The sequence below is a fragment of the Pseudomyrmex gracilis genome, unplaced genomic scaffold (genome assembly GCF_002006095.1).
Source record: "Pseudomyrmex gracilis isolate BER0280 unplaced genomic scaffold, ASM200609v1 scaffold_28, whole genome shotgun sequence".
NCBI lineage: Eukaryota > Metazoa > Arthropoda > Insecta > Hymenoptera > Formicidae > Pseudomyrmex > Pseudomyrmex gracilis.
In genome coordinates, this window is record NW_018020612.1 from 387,424 (window position 1) to 410,855 (window position 23,432).

The 23,432-nt window shown below is 36.3% G+C and overlaps 4 protein-coding genes across 14 annotated transcripts; 1 reads left to right on the plus strand and 3 right to left on the minus strand.

Annotated features, from left to right (window-relative positions):
* Window positions 1-564: 564 nt before the first annotated feature.
* Window positions 565-15,140, minus strand: LOC109852330 (la-related protein CG11505). 11 transcript variants are annotated; one of them, XR_002249994.1, is made up of 11 exons: window positions 14,392-14,974; window positions 12,313-12,697; window positions 11,356-11,605; window positions 11,114-11,254; window positions 10,765-10,992; window positions 10,503-10,645; window positions 9,329-10,372; window positions 4,999-5,290; window positions 4,547-4,651; window positions 4,148-4,209; window positions 565-4,048 (listed from the first exon to the last, which is right to left on the minus strand). XR_002249994.1 is itself a non-coding variant. In XM_020423389.1 (11 exons), exons 2-10 carry the CDS (start codon window positions 13,050-13,052, stop codon window positions 4,556-4,558), a joined length of 2,586 nt encoding a protein of 861 aa, XP_020278978.1. In that variant the 5' UTR covers window positions 13,053-13,197; window positions 15,062-15,140; the 3' UTR covers window positions 565-4,248; window positions 4,547-4,555. The 11 variants fall into 11 exon arrangements, 9 of the variants coding, with proteins under 9 accessions (XP_020278978.1, XP_020278977.1, XP_020278976.1 ...); XR_002249993.1 differs by having other exon boundaries at window positions 4,148-4,248; window positions 14,392-14,973; XM_020423389.1 differs by lacking the exon at window positions 14,392-14,974 and adding exons at window positions 13,046-13,197; window positions 15,062-15,140 and having other exon boundaries at window positions 565-4,248.
* A 910-nt stretch (window positions 15,141-16,050) lies between these two features.
* On the minus strand, window positions 16,051-18,687 carry LOC109852360 (protein translation factor SUI1 homolog). Its single transcript, XM_020423452.1, has 3 exons — window positions 18,499-18,687; window positions 18,050-18,207; window positions 16,051-17,215 (listed from the first exon to the last, which is right to left on the minus strand). Exons 1-3 carry the CDS (start codon window positions 18,524-18,526, stop codon window positions 17,069-17,071), a joined length of 333 nt encoding a protein of 110 aa, XP_020279041.1. The 5' UTR covers window positions 18,527-18,687; the 3' UTR covers window positions 16,051-17,068.
* A 105-nt stretch (window positions 18,688-18,792) lies between these two features.
* On the plus strand, window positions 18,793-21,170 carry LOC109852355 (SET and MYND domain-containing protein 5). Its single transcript, XM_020423444.1, has 5 exons — window positions 18,793-19,222; window positions 19,347-19,639; window positions 19,722-20,037; window positions 20,104-20,281; window positions 20,376-21,170. Exons 1-5 carry the CDS (start codon window positions 19,178-19,180, stop codon window positions 20,705-20,707), a joined length of 1,164 nt encoding a protein of 387 aa, XP_020279033.1. The 5' UTR covers window positions 18,793-19,177; the 3' UTR covers window positions 20,708-21,170.
* Window positions 21,171-21,280: 110 nt separating this feature from the next.
* On the minus strand, window positions 21,281-23,201 carry LOC109852356. Its single transcript, XM_020423445.1, has 6 exons — window positions 23,009-23,201; window positions 22,699-22,886; window positions 22,555-22,612; window positions 21,973-22,435; window positions 21,676-21,840; window positions 21,281-21,602 (listed from the first exon to the last, which is right to left on the minus strand). The coding sequence occupies exons 1-6, from the start codon at window positions 23,016-23,018 to the stop codon at window positions 21,470-21,472; spliced, it is 1,017 nt and encodes a 338-aa protein (XP_020279034.1). The 5' UTR covers window positions 23,019-23,201; the 3' UTR covers window positions 21,281-21,469.
* Between the last annotated feature and the right edge of the window lie 231 nt (window positions 23,202-23,432).

Genomic DNA, 23,432 nt, shown 5'->3' on the forward strand with positions numbered 1-23,432 from the left:
TTAACATCTCTTGACCAAAATTAATTTTTTTGGTGTGATCCTGAGTAAGAAATCGCAAAAGAATTCAAGAAAACGTCTTTTTAACGCGATATATAATTCTTTGAAAGCCGATTTGTCCGACGTCGTGTTTATTTGATTTATTTATAATTCAATATATTAACAGAAACAGCTGACAATCCTATTTTGAAATGTCCTGTATGGTCTGTATGCACGTGTATAATGGACAAATGAAACGGCAGCGTTATAAATTCAAAATATAGCGGTACATGTCGACGCAACATGGTCATGTTGCATCCTGTTTGCAGGAGATCGATTTTTCGTCAGTTTTATTTTTAGTTTTTTTCTTATTTTTTGTTTTTTTTTTGTTTTTTTTTTGTTTTTTTCATTACATTTCGTCAATTCGTCGAGCTCGCACACGTAATCATTAACAAATATATATATATGCATGTGTGTGTCTGTGTGTGTATATTATATATGTATATATGCGCGATCTTTCGTTCTCTCTCTCTTTCTCTCACACTTTCTCTCTTTCTTATACTCTTTCTCTCGTTTTCTTTGCTTTCGCTACTCAGTATATATATATGTATGTGTGTGTGTGTGTGTGTGTGTGTGTGTGTAGGTACATCATCGTAACACCTAAAGCCAAAAGCTCCTGCTTATAGTAATAATAATAAAATAATAATGATAATAATAATATAATAGAGCAATCAATATGGTACTTTCTAATTAATATTAGTAATGGTAATCGATAATCAATAATATACAACATACTTTGAGGCACTTAAATGCGTGCTCAATTAGTCATCCCGATTCTCGCAACATTAGCTACTCCGAATTAATATGTTCTCTTACGCACATTTCGTACTTTTATTTTTTATTCTCTCTCCTTGCCGAATAAAAGCGTGATCTCTAAGATCCTTACAAAATCTTACATCTCACAGTCAGAGGATTAATAAGTAGAAAGCATAAGATGTGATTGCGACGCAGCGAAGAGTATAATGGGCGGTTAGTCAAAAAGGGGCGGGTCGAGAGTGTCGCGTAAAATCGGAAGTGTGTCCGCACGACGCTCTTAGTGGCCTATGAAACTCGACGGTGATCACCGTCGTAACGAATAAACGTTCGTTCAATGCACTGCAACGAACAACCGCGGCGAACGAGACGGAAGAGTAAACGGAATCACGAATGAATGACGAGATTAAAATCGAAAAAATAGGACTGCGATGTCGAGAACTCGGAGAGCACAAGGAATGAAATTATCTTTTGTCTGAAACAAACGCAAAATTTTCAAAAGACCGTTCTTAGGACGTCTTTTGAAGATTTGCGTTCAAAAAAACAGACGAGAGAACGAGACACGAGTTGATTCAGTAATAAAGATAAAATCATGGTTACAAAAAAAGAAAACAAAAAAAAAAGAAAGAAACGAAATAGTTGTATCTTGCAAAAAAAATACACAAATTCGTACGATAAATTAGGAAGTTTCTCGAAGATATTTGCGTCGTCGGGAAAAAAAAAAAAAAAAAGTAAAACGGAGATCGCGGTGATCAGCGTGAAATTGCGAAGGACATCGAGATGGGATTCTTAACTTCGAAGTGCAAAACTACGGAGGAAGATCCTGAAAATTCTGAAATCCGTGGACTCGAATCGAAGGACTTTTCGATCAAGGATGAAGCAAGATCCAGTTAAGAACACGAAAGTGTTCGATTGAGTAATGATCGTGATGAGCAATACAAACGTAACTCTTTTATGTGAAAACTCGTATAATGTGTAAACATATAAATCTACTTACATTTAATTCTAATATCCACGTTGCTTTTCTTGGCAACTTGTCAAAGTAAAAACACGATGCAATACGTGTTTTCTATAAGAGCTAACTAAAGAAAAATCAATTTTTGTAAATAAAATCTACTTATTATTTAAATTTAATTTCTTATATAGTACTAATATGATAATTGCCATTATAAGTAAAGTTAATTAATAAAATATAGTATAATCCTTATAAGAAAAATTCTTGGAAGATGTAACAAAAATAGGTAACACACACGTATGAAAAATTCATGTAATATATCTTCTAAAATCACTTCTCATTTAGAATCTGACTTCATCCTTGTCTTACTTTCGCAGGTCACCGCTGATGTTCTTTGCAATAACAAATTTTCTATGCCGCATAAAATACAAATATGTGATTCTCGACCTTCCTCCTCCCTCACCTCCTCCTCATTATCATCATTATCGTCATCATCATTATTATTATCATCAACGCCATCATCCCTTAAAAACCACGTGCAATCTCATACACGAAATCATAGCTTCCTCAGTTTGCGAAACACGATCTCTCTTCGGTCTCCATTTATTTCTTTATTTTTACTTTTTTTTGTAAGGAGCGAGAGACGTGGAAGAAAGAGGAACTATTCGGGGAATTCCACTGCTTTACATTTAGCGAGAATTCGGCGCGGATTTCGGTGTCCACTTCGTTGCATATCTCGGGAGATTTCGTCAAGCAATGTTTTGTTTTTTGGCACAAATGTATATCTATATAGACACGTGTTTTTCCTGATTATAACATTACGGCCCTGCGCGCGCGAAGGAGGAGCGGGGGAAGGGGTGTTTTCCCTTTAAAAGATTAATATTAATCTTAGTTCTTTTAACGCGGTTTTTGTTTTTACAAGCTAACAAATATATACCTCAATCACAGAACCAAAAGCGATATATAACAATACTCTTCTCTTGCGCGATGTACCGGGTGATCGGGAAGCCACGCAGTCGTGTGTTTGATGCTTTTGAGAGAAAAGTACGACAAACAAAAAAAAACACGATTATCGTTTACGACACGCTACCGCTTTACCCCCCGAGCATTTTATTCTCAAAAATTTTACGTATATCTCGTATATTCGAGAAGTTTTAGATTTGCAAAGTCTTTAGATCTATATATATATATTCGTTATTATAGTCTCTATAACTCTTACCAATTACGAACAAAGTCTTAAAACTAAAAAAAGCTTGTTAAACATTATTAGATACACACTCAAAACTGCGTATCTGTATTGAAAAAACTAGTAAAGACTTATGATTGATAAATGTCTAGCTCTTTAATTAGTTTCGCGATTGTTTAGATTATTTCACTGTTTTACCTGTGGCAACACTGTTAGATTTGTATATTTTTCGAAATCGCTCGATCTTTTTATAGATGTTTTGATCTCCTCAAACAAGACAATTGCTCTTTGGGCCCTTCAATCTGTTTCGGCCCGATAGTTATTAGCGATCCAGAAATTGTGTATTATCTGCTTTTTTTTTACCGTAGTTCTATTTCTGTTATCATAAAGAGTAGAGAGCTCTCTCTTTTTTCGTACATTCTATGCAGATGTTTAGATCAGGCTTCTTAATTTTATTTAATTTCTTTCAAACTCTCTACTCCTCACATTCTTTCAATTCCGAATAAACTACAACCAAATCAATTGCATTTCGCAAAATGTAATAGTTAAAATAACTATGCCGATCTACAAATATCGGCAATATACCTATCATCAAATCTTCGTAGCAACAAACTTACCCCGCTAGACTCACCGATCACCCTGTATAATAATAGCGCCTGCGAGTGCGCTACAATAGCGCACGGTGAATCTCACGCACATTCTCACATGCACACATACACACACTGTCTCATTCTCACCTCCCTCTCTCTTTTTTGCTTTCTTTCTTGATCGATTCGTCGATCGATCGATCGTTGATCGTAGGCGAGACGTCACTGTACAATGTAAAAAGTTTCTTTCTTCCTCAAGCCCGCGACACGTGACATTGTCGGTCCAAGAAGGGAGTGCCGGTGGAGTTAGGTAGATATAGATGAAAAGCAGTGGCGAGCTCCAATATTTCCAATTTTCAGACTCCAAGAAAATCGCAATATGATGTTGATAGCACAGCTAAAACGTCGTTTATTTGCTCCGTTGTCGCCCGCGTGGTAATCCGCATCATTTTTTTTTTTTTTTTGCTGCCTTGCTTTGCAATATCTTAAAGCCGCGTCTCCACCGCTTAGGTATCTTGCTTCCGTTGTCACCTTCACGGCACATAAAGGAACAGTACACATACGCTCTTATAGATGGCTTTTAAAATGGAGAAACAAGACTTTCGACGCTTCCGGTCGATTCATTCTTACATCAATTCGAGGATCGGTTCATGGATCTCATGAAGGGGGTTCGGAAGATATCTTGGGGGTACCTGGGGAAAATCCGAGGATCCAGGCCATGCTTTAAGGATCTGAGAATACGCGACAGTAATGAAAGAGCATATTATAAAGTTGCTAGATGTTGCTACAGAATATAGAAATTATACACATGGACGTTCACGTTCTTATTTAATTTTCATGTCAATTAAAAGACAAATGTCTATAGATACAAAATATAATTGCGATACTGCAGAATCGCAAAAGTCTCTCAGAACTTTAGCATTAAATTAGTTTTAATATTTTAAATAGCTCTCTTTTTTCCGCGTGTATAACTTCATTTAGCACAATCTATGTGGGGAAGTGATTTGAAGCAGAAAAGAATAAACTTACGTGTAAACTTTAAACATTTCTATCCCTCTCATCTGTTTTGTGTTTTGTACAAGGTAGTTCACGGCAATGTTGTGCTACTTGGGCATAGCTTGGCCTCGTAAGATCCTGTAGTAAAGAAACACTTATTAATATCACGCGGTATTTATTATGATAAATATTTATTATGTTCTACACAATTATAAAACAGAATAAATAAAACACAGAATCTTATATATATATTGATTTTAAAAAAAAACTTGTAATATTTATCCAAATTTAGGAATTTAACAATCTTTTATTTCTGAAAACTCGTAGCATTGATCTTTGGATTTCTGTTTTTAAAGAGAATTTATCGAACTTAGATCTGATATATTGACATCAAATTATAATATGCTATGTACCTAAGATATGTATCTTGATAACTATTTCTTTTTAAAAGTACAATTTTTTCACTCTAATACGTAATAACTTACTATAGGGAAGGCAGAGGCCACTCCGGTTTGCGATTGGGAGCTCTGTGAGGCAGTAGGAGGAGGGACGATAACGACGTTGTTGCAATCGCACCTGGTCATCGGTTCAGCATCGTCCGTCGTCGTTGCGGCTGCAGTCGTCATCGTTGCTGCTGCTGCCATCGACGTCGTCGTCGTCGTCGCTGTCGTGGCTGTCGTTGTTATCGTCGACGTTGCCACTGACGGCAGGTGTGCGCTCGCAACTACAGCGTCGTCCACACCGTTCACCATGTTCGAGTCGTCAGTCTTTATAGATCTGTCAGCGGTGTATGGTCAGTAGTAAAGGACTAACAGCATATGCTTACTTAGCTATCCTTATTGGATCCTTACTTAGCTATCCTTGTGAGATTCTCCGAGGATCCGTAGAGATTTTTTTATGGATTCCTCAGATTCTCAAGAATAGATATTCCCCGCCTTTTATTCTTGTTTCTCAAATATAGATACAGAATTTCTAAACGTTCAGGAATATGTATTCTTGAGTTACATTCAGGTTCTTCGATCGTGAGATCTTTAGATTTTTATCTCCTTGGATCTTCTGAGACGTTAAACTCAGTGAATGCTCTCACGTCGCGAAATCATGCGTAATGTAAAAAATTTATGCAATTATATCTCGATGTACATGTGCACAAGTTCAGATAAAAAAATTCGCTAATCATACTAAATTTATAACGTGATATTTACATGCATACATGCACATACTTATTTCATAAGCTAATTGTTATAAATGCACGCTAGTCATTGTTATATCCTGTACGGTATATCACTTTCATTCATGCACAATAAGGAAATTAATTTGTGCAGGCGATTCGATAAATCAGAGATATTAAACAAAAATTCAACTATAAGATATCCAAAACAAAAGATTAGATATTGAATGAAATAATCGAGATATAATATATAAAAATTGTAAATAAAAAAATAAAACAAGAAAAAACATATATTTAGACTATTTTCAAAACAGATAATCAAAATTTATTCTCGTGCAAACCGCGTTGAACGATCGAGGAATACGCAAACAAGAAGGATTTCTGTAATATTGCAAAACATGATCAACAAAGTAATACATATTATTTATTAATTTCTAATTTATTGGTGACAATGCAACTATAGTCATTACCAAAACAATTATCAGGTGCCATGCTAAGGCCATATGCTCTCAAATGTTTACGTTTATTTGGCAGTCACTTGACCATATTACAACTTAACAATATCTTTAGAAATATGAGTTAAACTTCATCATCAAAGAGTTTTTAAAAGTGAACTTGAAACTGTGAAATTGAACAATAATAATAATAATCTTAATATTAAAAATTTTTATAATAATGACAATATATAATCAAAAATAATTGTAATGTATATTAAAGAAAACCCTGAAAAAATAATATCATATATGTATCTCTTTCTAACTTTGTATTATTTGTTGCAATAATACGGGCAAGAACAGAATTATCGTACCACACTATTGCCGCATACATTTCCGCACACACATACAAACATTCTAGAGCGCGTTGCAAGTCCGTTAACAACGGCTGTATAATGTTAAATTTTTTAATCGGAGACACGTGGCGAGTTATATTAGCATTGAAAGAAATAAATTCTTAGATCCCTCGATCATTGTCTGCTCGGGTTCTTAGATTTGCGTAACAATTCTAATATCCTTACAGAACTTCAAATACAAGCTAAATAATTCGGAATCTTCAAATCCTGGAATATCTTTAGCTTCGTCGAGTAAACCCTTGAACTCAAAATTTTTTAATCTTCTGGATTTGCGACTTGTTTTTGCAAAAGATTTTGCGAAAAAAAAAATATATATATATATATATGTGTGTGTAAATGAAATTGAAATAAAAGATTTTAAATGACATTCAAGAATCTTGAATGTCATTTTATATGTGTATCCAACTACCATATGCTCCGATACAGAAGTTCGAATGTCTAACAACTGAAATGCAAAATAATCTATTAACTTCAAAAATTGAGTATATCCAACTGCAGAACAACTGAGTCTATTCGAAATAATTAGAGATATTCGGCAATTTTCAATGACCCAGGAATAAAAGAATCTAAACACTCAAAATGAAGATAAAAAAACCGCATAAAAGAATTCATGATACCACAAACTTAAATCTTTACCTATACTGAACCCTTCTGCTTATAGAATTCTTACAAAAAAAAAAAAAAAAAAAAAGAAAAAAAGAAAAANACAAAATCTAAAGTCCCTAATGAACAAATGACAAAAAAGTACGCGTCTACTATCTTAAATCAGAGAGAGGTACACAATAACGATAAAAATATTAGATGTCAAATTATAGTAACTACAACTACATCTAAATAGTTTATTCGTTAATCAAAGTAAAAAGTAGTGAGAACCACAGCCAAGAATCTAACAGCTTGAAGACCACTGGCATTTTTAAAGTCAAAGAGACTTGATTAACAAAAATATACTTTTTAATATTCTTCATAAAGAAGAATAGAAAAGGATATCTACGGATTCCCGAAAAAAAAACCTTAGACTTTGATGTAAGACTGACATTCCTGTAGTTTTTTAAATCTTAATTTCGTAGATTCTTGGCGTTCGAATTCTCCAAAACAAGATATGCGCAATTCGCCGAGAAAAAAAAGTGGCGAGAATGCAGACGGATAAGATTACACCCGTAACTTGAAAGAACGTTTTTAGTAACGTTCTTTTAATTGAGAGTAGGCTATGACGAGAGAAAGGAAAGTTCTGACTTTTATATTCTTTCGAAAAAAAAAAAAGATTTTTCCTTCCTCGGAAGAGGGAACGAAACAGGTCCGATAATTTCGTAAAAAGGTTGCTTCAAAAGTAACGCGTGTCGTTACTAAACAAGATAGCAATACAACGCAGCCAACAACAAACAATAACAACAATGAAACACAATTCGACGCACTTCTCAAAAGACATATTCAACATGTAAGTTCTATTATGACAGACATGTATAATGCGTATCGTTGAATCTTGAAATTTTCGTGCGATCGTTTCAACGTAGGTTTCTCGCAAAATTTGTCGAGAAAAATGTAAAAATTTTATAAAGAGTTGTTAGAAAAGAATTCAAGAAGAATCGCAAAGTGAAATCAAAAATGAAAAACTGAGATGGATCAAAAGATCCAACGATATATAACAGTTTACTGATCCAAGGATATAAAAATCCAAAGACACAAATGTATTCAGGAACAGTTCAGAGACTATTAGAGAATTCCTCATGTAAATGGAATCCATTATATTGTATTTCTTTTTAATAAATCAGGTATCAATGAGCGATTAGATACAAACACATAAGAGACTGTAGATAAGAATGTACATACTTTTCCTCTCGTGCGAAAAGTACAAAGTAATAAAACTGTGATAACCATTTGCAAGACTAAAAGCAACAGAAAAGTCAACTCTCTCTAGCACTGCACAGAGAAAAAAAGTTTGTTTACTTAAGAAAGTGTTAACGCAACTGCGTGAAAAAAATCGTAGTTACGCGATTGCCTGATCGATTTGTCAAAATAGCAAACTATGCGATTTTAAGATAAATCTAAACCGAACGTGAACATAGAAAATTACTTTAATTGAATCAGAATAGTTTATTGCAAGTATATGATATTACGACACAATCTCTACCACTTCTAATCAAAAAAAACCCTAGTTAATTATATCAAAAACAAATTTGAAGAACTTGGTTTAGGAGAAGATAAAATGAAAATAACAAAATAAATTACGAATAAAATTACACTAAAAAGACCTTGTAAAAAATTTAAATGATTTAAGAACCAAGAACTTTTCACTCTCTGCGCGATACGCATATATGTGTGTATATATATACATATATATATATATATATACGTATATGTGTGTTGGGAGAGCGGAAAGTTTCGTCTTACTTTGGAACAAAACTGCTGTTTGTCGTTTTTTTCACAATTAAAAGTTAACTAAACGATTATATTCAAAACCGAATTCTACTTCTTGATTTCTTGTGCGCATACAACTATTAAACGAGCAAAGAACACACAACGTATTATAGAAGAATCTTAAAAATAGATTCGTATGAAATGTACATTCATATTGTACATTTTCACGACAAACTAAACATTTAAACGTCGTCCGATAAAGATCCGTCAGAGAGAAATATCTTTTTTCCAGAAATCGTAATAGTCTCCAAAAATTGGTAACTAATTCATTAATCTGATCTGACTACAGGTCTCTTTCTCTACTCGCAATCAACTCAACTCTCCGCAATTGCCCGAGACACTGTTTACACCAAGCGAGCGTATAATTAAAAATCCCACTCACTTATCAGGAGATGACGGTGGAGTAAGCGCGACAGTGCTGAGAGCGACGGTGTCAGTTGACGATGCGTTGTCATTACTGGTCGTATTAAGGGCATGCGCGGCATTCGCGGAATTTGTTGACACAATGGTGTTTCCCTGTATCTCCGTTCCTGTGCCCGCTGCTCCAGGACTGGCAGACCTACTGGCAACGTTTGCTGTCGTAGACGGGAGCGTTGCGGTCTGTTGTTGCTGCACTTGAGGCTGCTGCTGACTGCCGCTCTCTTTGTCCTTGATAACGGTCTTGAGCTTGGCAGTGCCTTTGACAACATCGGACAATCGATTCTGCGACGAGGACTCAACGCCAACAGCATTGGTAATGCCTGTGCCGACGATGTCGGTCGACGCCTTGCCGTGATCAGCGTCAAGACCAGGCAGAGGTGGAAAAGCGGCTGCTTCGAGATCGAATTGTACACCGCTACTACGTCCGCCGCTAGCACAGCTGCTGTTGCTGCTGTTGCTGCCACTACTTGCCGGCAAGGATTCCTTGATCGCCGGTAGCGAATGGTTGTTCCCGGCGGCTACTTTCGTCTCCTGATCTTTGGTCCTGCGATGGATACGATGGCTGCGAGGAAACGAAGGCGTCAAGGAGGAAGAGGTGGAGGAGGAGGGCTCGATCGTCGCTGCGTCCTGATCTTGCGCGGTAGATAAAGAAGATGAAGAGGAAGTTGCCTTCGAGTGTTCTACAGACAACGCAGCGGACGACGAGGAATGGAACTTTGTGCCGGACTGGTAGGACGAGGAGGACAACGAGGAGGGCGGCTTCGAGGGAGGTAAGCTCGAAGCGTGATAAGTGGACGTGGATGTCAGCGACATGTTTCCGCTGCTATTGCCACCGCTACCAACGGTCATATGAGGGTGAGAGTTACGGCTATTCAATGGTGGCATGGACGATGGTTGATGATGATGATGATGATGGTGGTGGTGATGATGATGATTGTTGCTGCCGTTGTTGGGATTGGTGGGATCAATCAAGCAGCTTCTGTCGGAACCATTTCTCTGTCTATTTCTGTATAAGAAAAAATTGTTAAAATCACAAAATTTAATTACGCAAAACCATAAATCCAAAAAAGAAAAAAAATAGTAGATAAAGTAAATTAAAAAGCAGATTACAGATTAAGTTGTTTTAAGTGACGTACCTGTGCCGCTGATTGTATCTTGCATTGGTACGTGTAAATGTGTTATGTGGTGTGATTCCGTTCATAAAAACGCCGGACATGTCGAAATAGGCGGGACTAGTCGGTCCCCAATGCATCATACCAGCAGGATAAAATGGTTGATGCTGAAAAAGAAATAAAATCAAATGTTACTTGTTTCAATCATTTTAAAAACCTTGTCTTAGACCGCAAAAATTTATATAAATAATTCTGTAACTGTCATGCAAAGAATTTGTACACTTACATAAAGAACCTGATTCGCGTATGCCGGCATAGTCGTCTGAGGCATGGTTGTGCCATTGGTATAAAGGAAACGTTGCTGTCCAGCCGTATAACTGCTTGGATCGTAGACAGTAGGAGGGGGTGGAGTTCTATAGCCATTCTTTACACTACCTACACCAGCCACTTGATGTAGACCTATTGATAGCCTGTTCATTGGTTTAGCTTTGATTCTCGCCATTATGGGCTTTCCCTGATTAAAAAAAGTCAAAATGCATCTTACACAATGTGGTGTAAATTATTGAGAAAATATTTTGTTCCAGTATTAAATTGTGCAAACAAAATCTCAAAATTTGATTTCCGTTACAACGTACCTGAAATTCTCGAACTTCCTCACGTAAAAACCGGTAGGCCTTTTGAGCATCTTCGTCGGATTCGAACGTCACATACCATGAATTATTATGAGCAAACTCGCACGAAACGACCCTTGGACATCCCTCTCCGGAAAATAAATTCTGCAAAAAAAAAAAGAAAAAAAAAAACAGCATTAGTAAATCAAATTAACTAAGAATGTGTTTTTGTAATCATGAAAAAAGAAGCAGCCACAGTCACAAACCTTTACATCTTCCAGAGGAGTAGAGTCTGGTATTTCACGGAGTATCACAATACATCGTTTATGGTTGGGTCTAACTTTCTGCCCCTCCTCGTCTACTTGCACATTGGGAGACTCCCTTAGCACCTCCGTTATGAGCTTAATGTCCTTTGTAAGCTTTTTCACTTGGTTAAAGTTCGCTACTGTCCATATCGGCACATACTGATCGTTGTCCATTTGCGACAACAAGTAGGCATCATTGGACAGATTTTCCCTAGAAGAGTAACCGCGTCACGTTATCATTGATCCTTCACGCGCGTTATCATATCTCATTACGTCATATTCTTATATGTACACGCGCTTATGCAATTTACATACTGGTTGCATGTTTTGACAGTAAAAGCACAGTGTAGCAACTGGAAACTTTACAAAATTCTTCTGACTAAAGCTCACAAGTATTATACACAAATATATAAAAAATATACTGATAAAAGAAAATATTTTTGTACATTAATTATAAGAAAATTATATAATAATTAAGGATATAACACTATCTTTCAAAGTATCTTCTACTTTAGAAAAACAAAATATATGTATATATTACACACACATATACATATAAATTTTCCTATATAGACTACAGTTATATAATTACGTTTATTAATTCTTCTTATATCTATTATTTATTAATATATTTGTCAGCTTGTGTGAGATTACTTGTTTACTTTTTAATGTGTCCAAAAAAATAGATGTGTTGCTATAAATAGTTTTAGGTTAACTTCTTTTTCTAGTCAAAAGTATTTTCATTTCAAATAAAGTAATGTAACATCAATGTAACGATAATACAATGTACAGGATCAGAGATCTATTTTTTTACAAATATATCTACAAAGTTAGACAAAATAAGTTTTTTTTTACAATTAATGTGTGAACATATTTTAAATTACTTTACAATCTTTTGTGTGAAAATATTTTTCTTACCTGGAGAAATAATACTCAAGTTGCGAAGAAAGCATCTGTTTGAGCTGTTCCAAAGGTATGCTGGGAACATTTAAATCGGCCATTGGTGCAGAAGCAGATGGTGGAGCAGCAGATGCATCACCCAGAGCTGCTACATCTCCTGGGCTATATCCAACTGCGCCTCCGTGCATGCCTAGAGGATGTTGAGGCGACGGTTCCAGACTGCCGACACCAGTATCAAGAATTAGTTCGCTGCCACTTGGCGCACTGTTCATGACGCCGTAATCTATATTAGGCATTCCACCGCCAATGGCGCCTGCAACCTGTGAACCCAGAGGTTCAGGGGTTGCTGGGTAGACCGCCCCTGGAGGCAGCTTCCCGATGTCCCCATTCATGTAAACGTACCCTGTAAAGAAACAGAAACAGATACTTGTAAATTCTGTCAAGATAACTTATTTCTATAATTGTTTTACTTGTGTACATTTATCTAAATGTGACCCAACAAAAAAACTTGATTAGATATGTTCTGAGAATAAACTTTCTTTGTACAAAAATTAAAAACAAAATTCTATGTGCAATTATTATAGTGCAATTTACTATATAATATTTGGTTGCTTCGAATTTCAAGTAATTGCCAAGAATGGTATATTTGAAATTCTAACCTAATCTGATGCAATTATGTAAATTCTAATTATTACATTAAATGTGATGTTTTTGCAAATTATGTCAGTAATTGCATAAAAACATGATTTACCTAGCATCGGTATATTCGTAGTTTAACTTAAAAATCAATCTGATGTTCAGTTACAACTTTGAGTGCAATCAGTACTTTTACACAACTTGACTTGGCTAAGTGTAATGTATCGCAACCATTTTTCTCCGTCATTTGAAGAAATGCCAATCATTCTGCAGAATATCCAAGTGAATTATTTTCTACACAACTCAATCTTGTTACATTTATGCTAATTTTTTATATAATTTATATATACATATATATATGTATATATATATATATATATATATGTATATATGTAATATATATGTATTTCACAAGCAACATTTATGCTTAAATGTTCTTGTTAGAATTTTCTGTTGTGTAACATTGATAGTCCTATGATGACAGTGTTAGAAAACGTAGAAACGTAACAATTAGTAGATTTATTCGACTATGAACTGTATGTGTCTCGCAACATAAGCACTACTACTCGATGGACCGCAGATAAATCCGTGAGGGAAATACAGCCGAATCTCTCGTGTACAACGCGTGTGCGAGCTTTCACGTGACTGAATGGTGAAGTAGTTAGTGGAATAGGAAAACGTATCATGCACAGTAGTGGAGGACATGGTGATATATGATAACGCGGCCGGGATACTCGCGACGGTGTGCTCGTCACACGCTAAAAAATTTGTGACGGTTCTCGACAACGGGAGCGTCGGACTACGTGCCACGACGACGGCCTCTCGGGGAGGCACGCGACACGCCAGACGAAGATCCCCGCGCGGCAGGACGCGCAATATGTTGCGGTGTGCGCAACGCGTTATCGGCCAAATATAGCGCGGTTGGGACACGACACGACACGACACGGCGGCGGCGAGCCGCTTTCCAACGACGGACAATAGCGGTAGCATGGCACGACGAGGACGAGGACGAAAACGAGGACGAGGACGACGACGACGAGGATGATGATGGATGATGGATGATGATGATAATGATAATGATAATGATGATGACGATGATGATAATGAATGATAATGATAATGACAATGATGATGATGATGATGATGATGACGAAGATGACGACGACGACGACGACGGTGATGAGATGGAGGACAAACACGATAGCAAAGATGACACATCGACAATGTAGACGGAGATGAAGATGGTGACGAAGACAAGGACAACGACGACGTGTCGGCACGATACAAGTCGGATTAAAACGCGCGGTGCAAAAAGACACACAAATGTAAAGAAAAAGTGATAGTGAACGTAAAGAAGGAAAAAACGGCACGATGACAAAACTACACTCGGGCCCGAAACCGCGTGTAACATCGATGACGATGACGATGATGCGTTGGATAGATGGGATGGATGATCGTTACCGAAATCACGGTTCATCTCGAGACGAGCCCGGATGATCCCATGTGCCCTGAATCGCGTTACGAGGTGTCTGTCCGTTCGCTCGCTCGCTCTCGATCTCTTTCTCTCGCTCTCTCGCTCTCGCGCGCTCTCTCTCTCTCTCTCTCTCTCTCTCTCTCTCTCTCTTTTTCTCTCGTTCGCTCTTTCGTTCGCTCAAACGGCCTCGTGCAGATCGGTTTCTCAGCTAAAGCTCTCCGAAGTACTTTGGTTGTTCGCTCTCTCGCTCTCAGCTCGTTGTGTGTGCGCGCGGGGCGTCGTAAGCGCGTTTGTGACTTGGTTCAGCCACGCCAATCGACTAAAGTCAGATTTACAAGCTGGCTCGAATCCGTCGCTACTTCGGCTGGGCACCGACCGTTTTACACGTTTGCTCGCCCGTCCGTCCGTTCGCTCGTTCGCTCGTTCGCTCGCACGCACGCACACGTTCGCGTGCGCGCGATGTAAAATATAACGCGACACAGCAGCAAGCACCGACACGGCTGGCGAGACAGGCGGCGGCGAGATTTTTGGCACGTTCCTCACGCGAATTCGCGACGCTGCGCAACACGCGCGTAACGATCCGCTCTGTGCGTATCCACGGCCCACCGCGCCGAGCGGATCAACGCGCGGCCGTTACGCACAACGATGTTTCCTTACCGAGGTGGAAGAATCGAACTCAACACAGTCTCTCGAGCAAACTATAAAATGGCGGAAAGGCACATGCCGTGGCGCGCGGTGCATTCTGGGCCCCGGTGGTAGTGCGCCGTGCAGCCCCGGTGTCGCAGCGCCCCCCACGCCGGACGACCGAGCGCCACGAGCGCGCGTCGATTTCGAAAATCGCTTGGAAAATGCATTCCTTCTGTATCAAAATAGTCTATATCTTAATGTTCGAACAAATCACTTTTTAAGGGAGATTATTAAAAAGTAATTAAATTAAAATAATTTGATTTTAAATTTCAATCAATATTTTGTTCCAAACGTTTTGGCCAAAATAACAAAGTTGTAAGAACATTTATGTTTTATTCTTGTAATTTTTTCTCACAAAATATTTTTTAAATTCTTATTATTATTCGTCATCCTCTCTCATGAGAGAAAAACAATGTGTAATTTTTAAGTGTACATATACTTACTAATTATTTTATATCTTACATATCTTTTATATAAAAGTTATATATATAGAAAGTATAAACTATATATGTATATAAAAGCAGATTTATTGAAATTTTGTAGTTATAGCTAACGTACTTATCATTGGAATAACAGTTCGAAGAAACTGTGATTCTACGAAACGTGATTATGGCAAGCATAGCAAACGAAATCGATAAACGATAGCTTATCTAATAACTCTAACGAGCTGCATTGCACAAATATATCTTTTTAATGACAGTTTCAAAGCTTTTACTGCTATTATTATTATATTATAGTCAATTCACACTAACTCTGGTTAACGTTTTATTAATATATAGGCCGACACAATGGAATTAATTCTAACCCTGAGCGATACACAAATTTCCGATTACGTTAATCGGAATTAATGAAACTGCTTATTAATTTCGTGTAATTAACAAGTTCGATATTTCGCAATCTCAATTTCATTGAATTGGATAAACAAGACCGAGGGACTTCAGACAAATACACACCCAGACCAGAGTTTTCAGTCATATATTTATTTATTTATCTAAAACAGCCACATATCTTCATTAACTCTCATTATTATTTCAAAACAATTCGTCCTTTAGTTATTACTGCCTTAAAAAAGGGGGGAAAGCAAGAAAGAGGGGAGAGACGAGGCACAGGGTGAAGGCTAGGTCTTTGCTAAAGGAAGAATCAAAATCATCAATCCTATAAACTACTCAACAATTACAATCAAAACAAGTGTGAAATGTCTTTATTCAAAATTTCAACATAAACATAAAAAAGATAAATTTCTTTATCGTCTTAAGATAGAAAAAGAAGAAAAGGAGAAGGTTTAAGGAAATGTAAAAATGTGTCGGATACGAAGGAAAGAGTCAACTCCAATTGGGGAACCTACAATTACGGCTCTGTTGCCTTCTCGGAACACGTCTATCGCGCCCAGGTACATACTACCTAACGCAAGAACGAACATCCATCTGGTGATAATTACCGCACGTTCATCTATGCCTCCTCTTCCACGACGACGATTATCAAAATCAGGTGTTTTATCTGTCCCTCGCTGAGAGGCGAAGGTTGCTACTTCAGCGACTGCTATCACCTAACATAAGGCTTACAGTGACGTATTGCTTTTTATCTCGAGAAAGATTCCGATTAGAGAGTAAGTATATTGCCTATATATCGGTTATATATACGGACTCCCCTTCTTCGTAATATCTCCTTCCCTTTCTCCCTTCTATTATTTTGTTCACCTTTTATCCTTCGCTGTTTACCTCTTCGTTTCTTTCTTTATTATTGAAATATATATGCGTGTGTTTAATATATATATATATATATATATGTATGTGTATATATATATTTATATTATTTATATGTTGATGTGATAAATGTAATCGGGATATCCCACGAGTTTAGTGATTGATATACAGATTCAATTTGAGATGATGATGAAGTACTGATGAGGGGCGGAGCTGTCTGCTGTTGTTGTAGGTTGTGGCATCGATGGTGTTTGTTTTTTGCTGTTAGCTCGACTTAAAAACCATGGACCTTCAATTGGTCAGGCTTTGCCAGGCCGGACTTCGTCAGCCACTGGCATATATTCTCTCGTTGATCCCCCTGCAGCTGCAGCACCTCCCCGTACTCCGGGTGTTCTATTACTGTCCCATTGCAGGCAAACTCCTATGTGAACACAAAGCAATAAATCAAATCTAACATTATTAACAGCTTTTATATTCTTAAAATATCTGTGCTTTAAAGAATTCTAAGTCTCTTATTTTTTATTCTTTAAATATGTTCAGAATATATCAGAAGTTATCCAAATTAGATAAACTAATTATATCTAATTTTTTCTATCAATAACTGTTAAATCTTCCATATGTACTGATGTTAAAATAAATTTTGCTGATGTTGCTGATGTTAAAATAAACTTTTTTTAAAATTTTTTATATTTTTTGTAACTATTATTCTTTTGCATTAAGTATAAAACTCATATAAGTTAAAATCTTCAAATATATCAAAACACTTTAAATTTTTTTTCAAACAAAAAAATAACAAAAAAAAAACAACAGAAAGAAATAGACAACTTTAGATATCAACATCAAAACATATACTATAAAGTATCTATGATTCACCTAAGTACAGCTAACAAAGCAACTATAAAAATGTGTCTAATCATTGATGATGATGACATCAATCAAAGGATAGAGATAAGACAAGAGAGAACAAAGAATATCTCCTTGACTGTATGTCAAACCACGCTTATAGATGCACTCAAATGCTGTATTTCTAGTAGATTTGCAAAGCCACATCTGTTGCTGAGTACCACGATGTTGTGTTTGCATCAGACCTATTTTTAGAGTTCTGCCTGACTAAGCTGTATGGTAGGAGATAGCAAAGAGGAAGGAGGCACAATCACAGAGGAGGAGAAAGAGAAGAGGAAGAGAGAAGGCAGAAGAGAAAAGAGGGGACAGAGGTGTTGAAGAGAAAGGAGCAATGGAAAAGTTGTTCGCTTACCTTTTTACATGCTCTTACGATTTTCTTCAAGTCATATTCCGAGGAGAGTCCTTGCACCGTTGTTAGGGTCTTGCGACCATTTCGCTGCTGGATCCTTATATGCACGAGGCCGTCCTGGACGTCATCATCAGAACCCTTAATTGCATCCGCAAAGGGGTCTGCAAAAAGAGGAAGGGAAAAAACTTTACGATGCGCCGATAGACTGACGGATTGCACGGGATGATGCAAGAGGGGCAGCGCGCGAGCAACGCCGTCGCCATTTTGATCGACCCTGTGTGCGTGTACCCGATTATAGCATTGCTTCAGTTTTATCGTTCTCGTTCACTTTCAGAGAAAATACGATATGACCGGACAGTCGGGGACGCGACGAGAGAGGGGAAAAGAGAGAGAAGAATCTCGAAGATACGCAAAGAGGGGGACTGATATGCGAGAGTTTTTCTATCACTCACCGAATGTGTTGAGATTCTGGATGGACATACGACAAACAAAAGAGATCCCTCGGATGGTATAGAACTGCGGAGCGCAGGTATTGATTGCAGGGCAAGAAAATTGACGCGTGAACGACACTCGGACGGCGCAACGACACTGCAGAGAACAGCGGAGAACGAGTTGACGAAACTAAGCGCGATGGCCGTGTACGTAGCCGGAAGTAAAAGTTGCATTTGTCACGGCGCGATGGGTGGGGTTGCGCGTGATCGTCGCGTTCCCAAAACAATCCGAATTCGTCTCGACGCTCGTTTATTGGCGGACACCGCCGAAACGTCACGATGCGTCGAGAGAACGCGATTGGCAAAAATCAGATTGCCAGCGAACGCTATTGGCGGAGAATTGAGAACTGTGGGTTTGCAGCAAATGCATTTGCAGCATAATCTCTATATATATGTACGGATCGTATGAGCAAAACAAGTGTGGTTGTCTAATGAGCGCTTTGTGATCCAATAGGTATCACATTTGGAGCATTTAAACCGATTTAAACATCACCGCACATGCACATATCCTCACACATTCTGTTGATTAGTGTGCGATCAATTAGGTTAGGAAAATTCAACAGATCGCGGTGGGTGTATGTCTTTTTTAAATTACTTGTCTCGCATTCTCTCGCGTATGTCGTTATAATTGTCCTTGATTATGGAGGGTAAAGATTTTTATATTAAAATAATCAACAATGAAAAGGTAAAGTGTATTATCTACTTGATTTTATGATTCATAAAACAGTTTTATATAGTCAAAGAGAGAATAAGAATGGCAAAGTTTTACAATGCGTTGAATATTAATCCGCACGTAATATGCTTTACAGGGTAAAGGATTATTTTCCAATCGTACTTTTAAGGAAGGAGAGATTATATTCGAGGAAAAACCTGTGATCTGTTGTCAGTTTTCGTGGAACTCCGATTACGGATACTTAGCGTGTGATCATTGTCTGAGACCTTTAGAAACTGCCGAAGAGAATGTTCGAAGACTGACTGGCAATCCAAATATTATTCTACCACATGCCGAATGCTGTGAGACAAATAAAAACTCAATTACTGAATGTCCCGCATGTGGTGCTAAATATTGTAGCATAGAATGTCAGAATGAAGCATTTGAAAGGTGTGATAGTAGATTATATCTCATACAGTTATTAGTACATAATAAAGAGGTGTGAATGTCATGTACATTTATATCGTTTTAGATATCACAGCGCATTGTGCTTGCAGTCAAGAGATAAGAATGAGAATCATCCTCTCACTCAGTTAAATGAAACATGGAAACAAATGCACTATCCACCCGAAACTGCAACAATCATGTTACTGTCAAGGATGGTTGCTATGGTTAATCAAGCGAACAACAAGCAGGATGTATTAGCAATGTTTTCACAATTTTGTCATCGTACTACGAATGATACTTATGAAATTGCACATAATTTATTAGGGGAGAAATTTGTGGGCCAAATTAACATTCTTAGACAAATGATGCTGAAAGCTCTTAATACTCAAGACACTGCACATGTACGTAAAAATTAGTGATTTTTTTCCGCACATGTTAACATTGAATAAAAAAGTGTTGGTTCTTAGTGGTTTACACCAGATGGATTCAGAGGTCTATTAGCATTAGTAGGAACAAATGGTCAAGGAATTGGTACTAGTGCATTCAGTCGATGGGTGAAGAACGTTTGCGCGTTAGATCTGCCGCAAGATCAAAGAATTCACATTGACAAGCTGATAAGTAGGATTTACGACGAAATGGAAGAAGGTAACATATATTTTTCTCAAAGCTCTCTTGTATATGGCGATTCTTTTAATTACTAACAACACAACATATAAAACGGAATTATTTTCTTTGGCAGTGGTAGGCACATTTTTAAATAACGAAGGGTCTGGTCTGTATATTCTGCAATCGTCAATAAATCACAGTTGCTCGCCAAACGCAATTGTCGAATTCCCTTACTCGAATAACACCTTGGTGCTAAAAGCTATACGGGATATACAGGATGGCGAGGAAATCTGTACGAGTTATCTCGACGAGTGCGAGCTCGAGAGAAGTAGATATTCTAGACAAAAAGCACTGAGCACTTTGTATTTGTTCGTTTGTAATTGCGACAGATGCCAAGCACAAGCTGACGATCCTGATGTAACATCTGAATCTGACGATGAAGAAGTAGATAATGATGAATTCTAATGAAAGAAGAGAATAATGATACCCATAATATGTGACCACGTTCAGCAGAATAAACGCTATTCAGCTAGTAAACATTTTGTGATTGTTGCTTGTCATTGGCGTAACTTTCACATTTTGCAATAGATGAACATGCCAATCACAGACAATAAACACAAAGCGCTAAGTTCTGCTAAACGCCAATGTATGTTACCCTGCTATGGACACAATTTTTGTATCAAGCATTTGTTACGAAACAAACACCTCAAAGAAAAAGTCAAGAAAATTAAATTCATCACGGAAGACAGAATTGTCATTACATCGAAAAAAACAAATTTTGTAATAGATATCTTGTTACGAACTTACTTGACTATCATACTACCATATATTACACTATACTGAATGAGTATTACATAAGTTTCAGTAAAACAAAAATCATATTATTCTTAACTAAACTTGCGTAGATTTTTATTAATGTAACAGGTGCTTTAATGATATTTCTATATGTAACAAAAAAGTTGTATAATAAAATCATATAATATGTAAACGCTTTTTATTTTTCTTTTTTTTTATCGTCATATTAATCAGTATAAAAAATTATTAGTATTTAAAATCTTAACACACCTTTGAATTTTGTACTTTTATAAATATTACAACTTAATAATAATTTACAAATGTTTTTACAATGATATTTAAAAATGTCAATTCTACATTAAATTACTTGTAGTTATGTTTTGATTTTGTTTGTCTGTGCGTTGAGACATAAAACCTTAGAGTTTAAGTCTGTTAAACCAATTTTAATTCATTTTTCCCTAATTTCATAAAATTAGATACGTAATCGGGTAGTGGCAATATGATGACACGTTTTTCTATTAAACCTTTTAAAAAGTTAAAAATATTTGGACTCCGAAATTCCCAACTAAAAAAACAAATTATATAAGTGAGGATGTACAGATTAAAAATGTTAAATATGCAAAACATGTGTTACTTACTTCATGTGTATATTAAGAGATGGCATCAAAGATAGATCGTTATGTTGTACAGATGTTTCTGGTCCCTTTATAACAAGTAATTCTAAGGTCGGAGGCTCGTCACCAAAACACTGTTCTCCATAATTCCTCCGTTGCTTATCCTGTGTATAATCTATACCACTGTGTCTGCAAGAAGATTTGCATATCATACAGAAAATATTTTTAAAACGTGTGATATAATATGTAATTTTATGCGTATGAAATGAACTATATGAGAAAGAAAGAAAAAGAATTATATATTAAAAAATAAAAAATTACTTGACAATAGGATAAGTTGGTTCATAAACTGGTGGCTGAGTTATGTCTTCAGCATTTAAAACACCTTGTTGTTTGATCCATAACAATTTTATTAAGGACCAAAGATCTTTGCCCATAAGTTTAATCTTTTTATACTTATTATAACCTAGACTATTGGTTATTATTTTTATAAAACTCATAGGTACATTTTTTTTTGAGCAGAAAAAATATTTATGCTCCAAAAATAAAGCAAAGAAGACTGCACTTATATATTGTCTTTTAGCTTTCTTCTGTTTTCCTTTAATATACACATATGTAATACCATCATATGTTAAAACTTTTACTTTCAGCTTTAAGTTATTTAACTCAAACTCATTTTTGATACTTTCTTCTATCTCTTGTCTTCCAAGATAATTCACTGCTGTTTCTAAGTTAATCAACTGATAGCCATACCATATCTTTCTCTTACTATGTCTGCTTACATCTGAAAGGTTCACATATCATTTCTGTCACAAACACAAATTAGTCTTTAATGTATAATTACATCAAATATTAGAGTGTATTCTAAACACAAATTTACATTAAAAATTGATATTTCTTCACCTGTCACTTCTAGCGTTGCTAATCTATCATATATTTCTCTTTGTGTTAAATTCAAATTCTATAAATAATTATTAAAGAAAAATGAGTATGTACAATAATATAAATGTTTATGTGAAATTTATGCTTTGATAAAAAAGTTTTTACATCTAAAGCTTCTTCAATAATGCGAACAGCATTAGGCACAGTAAAATTTTTGTGATTTTTGATCAACTTGGATCTGATATGAGACCATAATATTTCAGGAAAAATTGGCATCACAGCACTTCGCAATTCTTCAAACTTGAATCTTTTTATTACGGTAAGTATTTGATGTTTGGTAATCGCTGTTGATTCTGTACAGTTAAATAAGTTATCACATTTATAAAAAAAAGTCAACATAACCTCTTCCGCAATAATATTCTTTTTAAAACAAGTTTAGGTATATCACATTAATCACTTTACAAAGTTAACTTACCCATGGTCATATAAAAATATTTTTTTAAAAAAACCAGTAACAGATTCAGTGAATTCCGCACAAAAAATGCAGTAATGCGAAAAAGCGGCAACGCAGTCACCAATCAACGTCTCATTTCCAGTAATAATAGATCACATTCCAGTTAAGCAAGACATTGATTGGTAACTGCGTTGCCTCGTCTTGCTGTGAGAAACATGTGTATATATTATTACATACACACATATATCAGAGAAGTTGTGTGTGTGTGTGTGCATCTCCTGTATATTCTCAGTCGATATAAGGTATTAGCCAATAAATTTTAACTCCAATTTTTTAATAATCATTTTTAATAATATAAAGATTAGATTATTATTACATTGTCTTTCCAACAATAAAGAAACAGCTAGTACAATGTATATTTACTACAGTTGTATCCCTTGAGTAC

Excerpts from the sequence above, each read along its gene's own strand:
- LOC109852330 (XM_020423386.1), bottom strand. Across the intron at positions 10,373-10,502 it reads AGATACAATCAGCGGCACAG|AAATAGACAGAGAAATGGTT; the intron begins GTACGTCACTTA and ends TTTCTTATACAG. Across the intron at positions 5,291-9,328 it reads CCACCGTCATCTCCTGATAA|ATCTATAAAGACTGACGACT; the intron begins GTGAGTGGGATT and ends CACCGCTGACAG.
- LOC109852360 (XM_020423452.1), bottom strand. The coding sequence starts at position 18,526 with ATGTCCATCCAGAATCTCAACACATTCG. Across the intron at positions 18,208-18,498 it reads CCAGAATCTCAACACATTCG|ACCCCTTTGCGGATGCAATT; the intron begins GTGAGTGATAGA and ends CTCTTTTTGCAG. Across the intron at positions 17,216-18,049 it reads TCGTAAGAGCATGTAAAAAG|GAGTTTGCCTGCAATGGGAC; the intron begins GTAAGCGAACAA and ends GTGTTCACATAG.
- LOC109852355 (XM_020423444.1), top strand. The coding sequence starts at position 19,178 with ATGGAGGGTAAAGATTTTTATATTAAAATAATCAACAATGAAAAG. Across the intron at positions 19,223-19,346 it reads AAATAATCAACAATGAAAAG|GGTAAAGGATTATTTTCCAA; the intron begins GTAAAGTGTATT and ends TATGCTTTACAG. Across the intron at positions 20,038-20,103 it reads ATACTCAAGACACTGCACAT|TGGTTTACACCAGATGGATT; the intron begins GTACGTAAAAAT and ends GTTGGTTCTTAG.
- LOC109852356 (XM_020423445.1), bottom strand. Across the intron at positions 22,436-22,554 it reads AGCAACGCTAGAAGTGACAG|ATGTAAGCAGACATAGTAAG; the intron begins GTGAAGAAATAT and ends TGAACCTTTCAG. Across the intron at positions 21,841-21,972 it reads CCAACTTATCCTATTGTCAA|ACACAGTGGTATAGATTATA; the intron begins GTAATTTTTTAT and ends ATCTTCTTGCAG.